At 48.3% G+C, this 11,390-nt stretch overlaps 1 protein-coding gene across 1 annotated transcript; it reads left to right on the forward strand.

Annotated features, from left to right (window-relative positions):
* Positions 1 to 3,881: 3,881 nt before the first annotated feature.
* Positions 3,882 to 5,932, forward strand: LOC147985919 (BAG family molecular chaperone regulator 3-like). The gene is made up of 2 exons (XM_087539959.1): positions 3,882 to 4,389; positions 5,190 to 5,932. The coding sequence occupies exons 1-2, from the start codon at positions 4,110 to 4,112 to the stop codon at positions 5,417 to 5,419; spliced, it is 510 nt and encodes a 169-aa protein (XP_087396085.1). The 5' UTR covers positions 3,882 to 4,109; the 3' UTR covers positions 5,420 to 5,932.
* Positions 5,933 to 11,390: the final 5,458 nt, after the last annotated feature.

Consider the following 11,390-nt stretch of genomic DNA (forward strand, 5'->3'; position numbering starts at 1 on the left):
CTCCTCAATTTTTAAAAAAACAGGATCTTGGGCATAATACACTTGAGTTGCTTGCGAAGCCAGAATGAATGGTTCATACACTTGAGTTGCTTGTGAAGCCAGAATGAATGGTTCATCCGACACCAGAGTAAAACAAATGCTTAGAGTTCACATTTGTGATGCCAAATTTATTAACTCTTGCCCACGTCTCATGTACACGGTTGTTAAACCAATCACATATTATCATAATAGATACTTTGTGATGGGGTGATGGAGCAACCAAATATAGAATTTAACCTTCCCCTTCATCTGCGGCTATTGATACAATCCAATCCAATGGGCGGCTAACCAACTGCACTACTATATGCCGAAGCAGACTGCATGGAGGTAATTGATATTATACAGAACGGCGGGACTTCCTCGGATCTGCGGCGGCTATCTATGGAGAATGTACTTTCTTAGCTCGTAATGTTAGTTTTATTGTTTTTAATCATTGTCCTAGAGAAGCCAATATGATGGTTGATGTGTTGGCTAGGAATTCGGAGACATCTCAAATTATTGTTTGGAAGTCGGAGCCACCGGGTTTTTTAGTGGACGTCCTATCAAATGATGTATCCTTATTTTCACATGAAATATAAACCGTTATGATGGCTTTCCTTAAAAAAAACCACGCTACTCCCTCTTTCTCAGTTTACAAGGCGTGCACGCATCCTTAGGTCATCAATTGGACCAACTTAATAGAAGTCATATATTACAAAAACATACCATTATAAACTTCAGATGTTCTATTTTCAAACGGTATAATTTTTGTGTTATATAGTTTATATTATGATGATAAAATTAATAACATAGGAATACACACATGTCTTGTAAACTGAAATGGAGGAAGTACTATTTTCTACACTTCTATAATCTCAGACGGACATGTATCACAAGGATCGGTACCTGCGTGGTGCGATATCCTCATCAGGTGGATGGAGCCACCAGCCAAGATCGCCACCGCAGACGACGGGGCCGGGGAATCCGAATCAATGCAAGGCGCCGGCGGCGCGCACGTGGCTTCGGAGCCTCCGTGTCAAGGAGACAGAAGCTTAGCTCGGGGATAATGCAGATTCCGAGGCACCAGGACAAACCGAAGAGCATCGTTTTTAGTTACTTCCTCTATTTTTATATACAAGGCCACAAACTCGGATTATAAGTATTAATGTAAAATTTAATGTCTGTTTTAGAAGTCAACTTTTCTTCTTGTTATCGGGATCATTAATACTCCGCATGCATGTAAAGAAACTGAGTGGAGGAAGTAGCTGACTGTCATTATGATTGCATGCATGCAAGTATTAAACAGATTCTTAGTACAAGAAAATATCATTACTTTTGCCTCAATTACTGGTGATGGCCTTATATAGATGCAAAATATGTATTCATATGGCCTTGTATATAAAAATAGAGGGAGTAGTATATCTTGCACACGTTCGATCGATTGTTCTGTAGACCACATGCATGTGGCGGGTGGGGATCCTTGGTAGCTAGTAAAACCGTTCGCGCTTGGTAATTATTATATATCACGTAGGACAGAGATAGGGAAGATGCTAGTGCATGCGTGTTGATGAGTTAGGCGATGATCGATCTGCTCTTCAGGATCGATGTCGCCTTCGACTAGCTAGCTCTGCAACTGGGACTTTGACACGCGTCTGGGTCCGGGGGATGTGTTTTTATTAAGGTTGGTAGTTTCTTCAGTTTCATACCTGAGCCAGGGCACCTGCATCTAGAGTTCTGGACTAACCAAACCAAAGCCCGGCCCCTAATCCATGTGATGTGAGATGTGCAATGCCGATTACTCGTCACTAATGAAAATGTGCTTAAAGAACTAGAATTTCTCTCTTTGCTAGGGGAATGCCGTTAGTTTTTCATTGTCAGAACCAACCGTGAAGTACCTTTCGTTAACCATACTATTCTTCCTTTTTCAAGACGATATTATGTTTTTGGGAGGTCAAGATGATATTTCCCTTCCCTAAAAAAAAAGATTGTTATAAGCTCAGAATCTCAATTGACTTGCATATAAATTAATTTGCTTATTACATATTATCTTTGTTTTGTTCAGTGCAAGCCAGCCGAGCTATACCTTTACGCCTATAAAGATCAGAACAGTATAATACAAAGATCAAACTTAAACAATTTCAGATGTTTTGGACAATTCCAAGGTCCAAACCTTAATAATATACCTACTTGCAATTGAAGCCCCACATGCTGTCCTAACCACCGCTAGACGCCCCAAAACATGAGAATCCAACCAAATACAAACCCTGGCTATAGCCTATACCCTATAGGTAGCAACTGGGTTAGAGGGTGTTTGTTTTCAGGGACTTAAAAAAGTCCCTATAAGTCCCATCTAAACCAAACAGAAAGGATTTATAGGGACTTAAAGTAGACATTTGGGACTTATAAAATAAGACTCTCAAGGAGGGGCTTATAGTCGTAATATGGTCTTTTAGTTCATGTTAAGTCCCAGGAACCAAACAGGTAGGAACTTTTTAGGGATTCGAGACTTATAAGTTGGGACTAAAACAAGTCCTATGACTTATGAACCAAAAGGGATTATTTTTACCTGTTAAGTATTTTTAAATGTTTTTTTAAAATACATTTGAGTCAAACCAAATGATTTCCTAAATTATCTGTATCTTTTAAACCGTAACTTCAATTTTAACATATTATATATAAAAATTTATTAAAAAAATGTGTGGAATCTAAATATGATGTTAATTTTACCTGTTAAATATTTTTAAAATATTGTTATGGAAGCAAACTTATAGTTTATAGCGCAAGATTCATTCTTTTTCATACCGGCGGCGATCCAGATTGCAAATAAACACCTCACTATAATCATATAGGGAAAAGAAAACATAGATAACTACACATGCATACCTTTGAAAAAATGTCGCAGGGGAAAACAACAGATTTCTCATTGCGAGAGAGAGAGAGAGACGCCTTAGGATTAACCATATTCAACACACGTTTTTCGTTGTTTTGTGTGAATGCTGAGGCCATCGCCGGCGATGGTGAAAAGGAGGATAAGCGGCAATACAAATATGATGCCTCGTAAAAATAAAGGAGATGGACCTATTATTGCAACAGGAGAGAAAATATAACACACGCTCATAGTTGTTTAGTTAAAAGCGTGTGTTATGTTTTCTCTTCCGTTGCAACGCACGGGCTCTTTTGCTAGTAATTCCAGAGTAGAAATTGCACGTACAGTCTCATCTCAATCATCACGCCATCAAAACCTTTTGGCCCCTGTGCTGTGCGTGCTCATCAGCCGCGAGACACAAGCCGGAAAAACATGAGACCAACCGCCATTACATTAATCCTGGTAGGTTTGTGTCCTAACCGACCACCCTAATCGTCTTTTGCCAACCCCCTTGTGGTCCATTATTCTACCCCATGCATATGCATGCCAAACCATTTTGCAACTCCCAAAACATTTCACTCACTTTAGGTTACAAAGCAGTGGCCAAACCCGGTTGACAAACTTTGACGTGAACACGCACATTCAGTGGGTCATCCAATAGCTCCTTAGTTGGGACAGAAATGTGCAGAACTGGAGATTGGATTACCGGGGGGAAATCAAACTAGGACTAAATAATATGCCCTGTGACTGAGAGATACTTAGCACTTTAACACCATGGCCCGATAACTCCAGTGATAGTGTACCGCTACACCGGTGGTAAGAATAAATTGACATGTGCAGTGCATGAACTCACATTTCGTTGAGGCCTGCTTGTCATGGCACGGGCCCGCGTGTCCGCGGCGTGGCTTCATGGACGCTCTCGATCGCACTAATATAAGCTCTGCTCACCTTCACTTTTCCTTCCGTCGAGGAACACTTTCGCAAGCTCTTGCGGCTTTGGAGTTTGGACTGTGCCAAGTTCGCCTGTCGCAGTGTCCCCTACGTTGACGCCTTTGATAGACAGGTGCACGCTCCCAAAGCTTGTCCTGTTGCCTCCCTATAGCTAGCTCGCCTTCTATATATACACAACAAAGCCCTGTTCCTACATCCACCACCAGCTCAAGCCTCAACTGCCTCAACACCAACTGCAAGGAACAACAGCAGAGCCATCCAATTTACGACCATCATGAAGCTGAGGTGCCCCAACCCCAAGAGGCTCTTCAGGAGGAGCTCCTCCAAGATCAGCAGGTCTAGTAGCAGCTGCAGCAGCAGCAGCGACAACGGCAGCGATGCCTCCGGTGGCATCCGTGGTGGCGGCGGCAGCGGGGAGATCGAGTGGGAGGTGCGGCCGGGGGGCATGCTGGTGCAGAGGAGGGACGGAAGGGGGGACGTCGAGATCATCACCGTCAGGGTGGCCACCGGCTACTCCTGGCATGAGGTGTCCATTGGAGCTACCTGCACTTTTGGTGAGTATTCTTGTTCTTGCAAAACTTATTTACAAAAGTCGATTTGATTTTTTAGAGAATAGTATATGGACATGAGTAGCTAATGTGTGATTGGTAGAATGCATGTGTTCTGCCTGCGAAAGTGGTTCATCTGGTTGTGATTACTTTTGATTGGAGCTTCTCTCATGTGCTAAGCAGTAAGCCCATCTTTATGTGCCAAAGTTGAATGAATATTCCCCAAGCTCTTTAAGCACGACAAAAGCTTAAGGAGTGATCGTGGGAGTGGCATCCATGCACACTGTTTAAGCATTTCTGCAAGAACAACTAGACAGATTTAAGCATTTTGAAAAAAAAAAGTCTGCACGTCCGTGTCCACAGTCCAAACAGCCAGAAGCTCTCAACTTTACTTTCATTTCTCCAAGCTGAGTGGTTGACCCGTGCGAGCTCCTGAACGTCCATTAGCAAGGTCTCCTCCAGGCTTCAGTTATAAAACAACTGACAACAGCCAGTGCTGTGCCACCCTCTTCTTGCTAACAACTCCACGAGTACATTAGAGTGCTAACTGATTGCGTTTTCCTTGTAATTTTGCCTTAAAAAAGATGCACGAACATGTCTTAACCACTAGTTGCAATGCGGCAGGCGCCAGCCAGCGTGCACACGATGGTTCAGACTTCAGACTAGGAACCTCAGTGGAACTTACCTACATCTTGTTCGCTAGTAGTAGTACAAAGCAATGTGTTTTTTACCACTGAAATTAGTAAATTAAGTATACTTGTGTGGATCAAGGTTTAACATGTGTTTTGCAAAATTAATTTGTACAGGTGAGCTGAAGGTGGTAGTATCCATGGTGACAGGGCTGGAGCCGAGGGAGCAGAGGCTGCTCTTCAGGGGCAAGGAGAGGGAGGACAGCGAACACCTCCACATGGTTGGGGTGAGGGACAAGGACAAGGTGCTGCTCCTCGAGGACCCTGCCCTCAAGGACATCAAGCTCCGGGCCGCACTCGCGGCCCAGGGCGTGCAGAGCCCGTATCAGACTTTTATCAAGGTGTAGGCCGGCCCGCCTCGCCCACCTCGCTAACAGTTAGGGTAAATCAACCGCACCAACCCCTCAAAAAAAAAAATCAACGGCACCATAAGCCGGTTAGGTCTGAGAAAAGTTACTAAAAGAACTGAACCTGATGGATGGTGTGGTTCGCTGCTGTTGATCATCAGTACTTGGGTACCACTCCATGGAATGGAAGGACAAAGGGCCTCCTCGTGTGGGAGTTTGAGTACTGCCACCTTTTAATTAGTTAAGTGAGTTGCATGGTTGTGCAATTTGTACCTAGTTGCAAATTTTAAGTTCTTTCTTCTAGACTAGATGATGGAAGCGCTAGCCTCCTGGAGTTGCAGGTCTAATGTGGCTGTCATGCATCTTAGCAAGTTAGATTGGAGAGTGCAATCTTGGATGGGGACTAAATGGAGCAGGTTGCTACAGGCAACTCTGTTGTGGATGAGATCATCAAATGTATGATGAGGCCGCATTTTCGTTGTCCTTTTCCATTGAGACATTTGTTCTGGAGGAGCCTGCTTTTCCTTATACTAACAACTACAGTGTAAGCTTACCTTGCGAACAACAAGAAAAATACTCATAACTATTTTTCTTGTTGTTCACAAGATAAGCTTATACTACTCCCTCCGTTCTTAAATATAAGTAAAATGCTTATACTATTGGAGTAGTTATGATGACACTTCGGGGTGCAGAAAAATGCTTCTGAATTTATGCCGTGCAGAGATTTCTCAGAGGTGCAAGCTTAATATGAGCGCACGAACGGGTACTACTAGTTTGTTGCTGTGCTACGGATATGATGATGCTAAAGTAGACGGCGCACTGATAGTTCCAGCTCACTGTGCCACATTAATCATCTGTAGTGGAAGATGACTAGATATGATCCTGAATTGGTTTGTGACTTGTTCCCCATTTTTCAGACATGATCAACCCTGGTAAGGGGCATGTCTGAACCTCTGTGTGTAGCTTTGTGCAGCCTGCAGCAGCATCGGCGATCTGCCAAAGCCTGAAAAACATGGGGATATATATAGTTTGACTGAGAAAAGTCATCTGAATTCCATGATGATAGGATACTTAAAACACATGCAAGAAGGCACTGAACCTGAGTCTCAGCCTGTGAGAAGTCTATGTACGAAAAAGGATTCCGGCCCAGTTTCAGAATTCAGATCGGCTCCTCCGTGCAGAAAGGCGAAGCTGAAGAATTTGCTGGAAGGAAATGGATGTCAAGTGTCAAGCGACTCGTACAGGGTACATGCATGTCCACATCCGGCACCACTAACTAGTCCAGGCAAATCCACCAACCTTACCACAGAACGGATTTGGCTACCTGCCTACCTATATAAAGTTGAGTTTCGCTGCCAACTTTGAAGAAGGATTTGCGTCCAACTCCAACAGTCTAAAGCAGCAGCCCTATCATTCCCTGCCTGCCCGGGCTCGTCACTCCCATGTCCCATCATTCTGTCCGGACCGGACGGGCCTATCACCTATGCCCTGGTTACTTGCTCCCACTCCCACGTCGGAAAGAGCCGAGCGGCGCCATCATCCACTCCGATCCCACTCCCACTCGCGGGAGAGAACGACAGGAGAAACGCAACACGATCTCCGCCGTCGTCGTCTCATCTGATCTCGGAGAGAGGAGGTGGTACGCTGACGCCGCACGAGAGCTGTATCCGTCTGGTTGGCTCTGCATCGTCCTGCCATCCATACATACCCTTCTTTTACTTTCAGAGACGCGTGCAGCTTGGCTCGGGTTGGCCGTTGGCCTGGACGCACACGGTGCTCTTTTGCTTTCACGCGAAGCCAAATCCCTTTTCGCGGCGGGGCGTCGCCATCGCGTCCCGTCGCGTCGGCACGCCGTGAAACCAACCGTGGCCTGGCCGGCGCCCGCGCGCGTTTTTCCTTTCCGGTGGAGCGTACGCAACGTACGTCGCGGCAGGGAAAACCGTCGCGAAATCTACCGCGTGGATGCATCTTTTCACCCGCAGCATGCATCGATCGCCATGGTTTCGCCTCGAATCCCGCGGTTGATTACTGAGGTAATCGGCGGCTGCTGCAATGCCCGTCACACGAGAAACCGTGATTTGGACGCAGGCCAGCCTAGCTAACACGGGTCAGACACGGCCGGTGTGCGGCCCAGCCGGCCGGTGCACCAACGAAGAAGAAAAGTGGGGGAGAGCCAAAAAGTTGACAGCTTGTTTTCGATAGCAAATGCAATGAGAGGAAATAATGCGATCCATGATGCATGCATGGGCCTCCCGCGTAGGCGTACTACGTCCCTGTTGCCGGTTCTAGAGCTTTCTACAGACAACACCTGGTGCGCACAAGTGTCCCAATCCCGCCAGTAGAATCCTGCTGATCTTTACTGGTGTGCCGTTTTTATTTTTGTTTTTGTTTTTGTTTTTGTTTCTGAAAGAGGAGTAGTTCTGTAGTTGGCAGTTTTGTTCGGTATCTGCCCCTTGTTAGCAGTTACTACTACAGTATACTTGGGAAACGTCGAAATCCGTCCACGATCGCAGCTTGATGCTCACGTACGACACAGACCGCGGAAGGCGTCACATTTTCTCGATGGGTAATCTCCACTCTCAACTCCCCGGAGTAAATAGTATAAAACTACCACAAGCGGCTAGCTAGAGACCCATGCCCTCAGCCAGTGGCGGAGCTTCACAGGACTGCCTGAAGGGGCCGAAGACAAAACTTAAATTTCTGAGGGGGCCAAAAGACGTCTAGTTTCCACTTAAGCCTCTCCTAAAAAAATTTCTTCAGAGATTTTGTTCAGGCTGGGGGGGGGGGGGGCATGGCCCCTACAGAGTTGTGTGTAGCTCCACCAGTGCCCCCCGCGCCCAAGCTCCTGCGACGCGCCGCTCCGGCGCCCGCAACCACCACCAGCGCCGTCGCCGCAGCCCGCAGCCCTTCTTCCTCGCCTTCTTCTCGGTTCCTGCCGGGATTCCCCTCACCGCAGTTCTTGCGGCCAGGTCTAGTGGCCCAGCTTTTCCCCCAACTCGCGTCGGTCTCGTCAGATCTGCTTCGTCATGCTCCTTCCCCCCAGCTTGGCCCTGATGCGGTCGCTCCCGAGGTGGCTCGGCGGGTACGCTTCGCCTTCAATGCGGAGCTCCTCAAGACACGCCTCCTCCTCCCATTCAAGGCGCGCACTGTCCATGCCTCAAGTCTGCGCCTGCGGCCTCATTCAAGGCAAAGGTTCGATGTGATGTGGGGTGCTCCCCCTCGAGCCCAGCACCGGATTCAAGACGCCATGCCTCCGACGAATCTGCTCCGGCCGTGGCTCCCCTGGTGCATCAATGGCACTTGGTTAGGCCGGTGCATTGGTGGCGAAAAGACCGCTCCAACAACCAGCATTCAAGATGTCGAGCTATCGCTTCTTATTCCGCCCTTCAGCGACAGAGCGAGTTCGTCAAGATCCAAGATAGGGAGTGCCACCGCTGCTTGCTCAAAGGTCACTGCAAGGCCAGCTGCAGAAATCCGTTCACATGCCGGAGATGCCGTCAAATTGGGCATAGAGCGAGGGGCTGCACCAACTCTCGTTCCCCCTCTCCCCAGTTCCCTCCGCTAACACCTGAAGCTCCGTCTGCTCCTTCCACATCCCAGGGCCCCTCCGCTTCATCGCCTCCGCTGCGAGCCATGCCGCGTCAAGGCCCCCGCGTTGGCGACCCTTTGCTGCGCCCTGAGGAGGGGAGCTCCGTCATCGTCATCGCGCCAGAGATGGAGGCTAACGCTGCCAGTCTGTCCTCTCTTGGTGCTTTTCTGTGGCTTGGCGGGCGCAGGCCGGCTGTCAGTGCCGTTGTTGGTGTCAAAACCGGCGGATCTCGGGTAGGGGGTCCCGAACTGTGCGTCTAGGATCGATGGTAACAGGAGACGGGGGACATGATGTTTACCCAGGTTCAGGCCCTCTCTATGGAGGTAATACCCTACTTCCTGCTTGATTAATCTTGATGAATATGAGTGTTACAAGAGTTTATCTACCATGAGATCGTAATGGCTAAACCCTAGAAGTCTAGCCTATGTGGGTATGGTAATGAGTATATGTGTTGTTCTTTCCGGACTATCCCCTTCGGTTCATATAGACACCGAGGGGATCTAGGGTTTACATGGAGTCGGTTACATAAGAAGGAATCTTCAGTCGCCAAGCTTGTCGTCCACGCCAAGTAGAGTCCAATCCGGACACGCTGCAGTCTTCGGCCTTCATGTCTTCACAGCCCATCAGTCCGACCCATGGATAACAGGCCGGACGCCCGAGGACCCCTTAGTCCAGGACTCCCTCAGTAGCCCCTGAACCTGGCTTTCAATGACGAGGAGTCCGGCGCGCTGATTGTCTTCGGCTTTGCAAGGCGGGTTCCCCTTTCTCCGAACTCCAGGATAGTCTTCGGATGCGACGATAGTATCCGGACCTGTCACATACCACACACAACCGTAGAGAGAATATTTTTTTCACATGAGTTCTATCCACTGACAGCTTTTTACAACACGACATTATGTTCGGACGGTCATAATTTTGAACCGCTTTTCGTCTGCCGCTCCACGTCTTGAGACGCGGTTGCCATTGGCACGTCTTGTCAAAGCGGAGATCGTGTCCCCTTATCGCGGGATCCTCATCAATGCGGGCATGGGTAACCCAACCGTGTCGTTTATACGGCCCTTGGGAATAGGCGAGTTTTTAGGACGAGTGAGGAGGCACTTGATATTCGCGGCCTTTATAAGGGGATAAGGACACTCTCCCTTTACCCGCACCCTTCTTCATCTTCAGTCCTTCCGTCCTCGAGCTCTAGCGCCCAAGCTTTTAGCTTTTCCTCGTTCGAGAAAGCACTCCAATCATGTCCAGATCCAGAGCTGGAGGCAAGTGGATGGCCTCCTCCATTAAGAAGAAGGACATCACGGAGCTTCGGGAGGCCGGCTATCTAGCCAAGGAGATTTCTCACCGACTCCCAACAAAAGGGAAAATCGTCCCTACCCCTGAGCCCCATGAGAGGGTTGTGTTTCTCACACACTTCGTCCGTGGGCTGGGATTCCCTCTTCATCCATTTGTCCGTGGATTGATGTTTTACTATGGTTTGGACTTCCACGATCTGGCCCCCAACTTTATCGTCAATATCTCTACATTCATAGTTGTGTACGAAGCCTTTCTCCGTATCCCACCTCACTCTGGCCTATGGCTAAAGACTTTTAATGTAAAGCCAAAGGTGGTGCGCGGCCAACAGGCCGAGTGCGGAGGTGCCATGGTGGGCAAGATGCCCAATACCACCTGGCTTGAAGGCTCCTTTGTAGAGACGATGAAGGGATGGCAATCGGGGTGGTTCTATATCACCGAGCCGCGCGACGCCAACTGGGCGACGGCTCCCAAATTCTGATCCGGAGTCCCGATGCGGCTTACCTCCTGGCAAGAGAAGGGCCTGACCTAGGGATCTTTGGAAGAGATCACGGGGCTCCAAACGTGCCTCCAGAATATGATAACCCAGAAGATCAAGCTCGTTGATGTGATCCAGGTCATGCTTGTACGCCGGATCCTTCCATGTCAGCGTCGGACCTGTTATTTGTGGGAGTTCGATTCGGCCGAGCACCAAACGCTGCTAAGGCTTTTCGGCACGACACATGAAGATATCTGGAAGGTGCTCTTCAAGGGCAGCGAGACGCCGCCACCCTTGACCAAAGATCGCGGGCTCAACTTGAAGCGTCAGGCCAATTCGGTAAGACATCAAGGTATAGTCTTTAAGGACACACTTCGAGGAAGGATACTATGCCTTCTTGTCAATTTCTTTTTCAGGCCTGGGTCGACCTAGAGGGATGGATTAATAGTCCGGCTCCGCTGCCCGAAGACGGAGAAACCCCACTCCTTACGGAGATGTTATTTCCGGCGCCTTACGACGTGCCGGAGAAGAAGGTCAAAACCACGGCTAAGGGGACCAGGAGTGGGCTTCGCCGAAGGAGCACCTTGGTCGTCTCGTCTGACGATGAGACAGACCCC

Source organism: Triticum urartu, chromosome 2A (assembly GCF_056163025.1).
Source record: "Triticum urartu cultivar PI428250 chromosome 2A, HENAU_Tu73, whole genome shotgun sequence".
In the NCBI taxonomy this organism is placed as follows: Eukaryota; Viridiplantae; Streptophyta; class Magnoliopsida; order Poales; family Poaceae; genus Triticum; species Triticum urartu.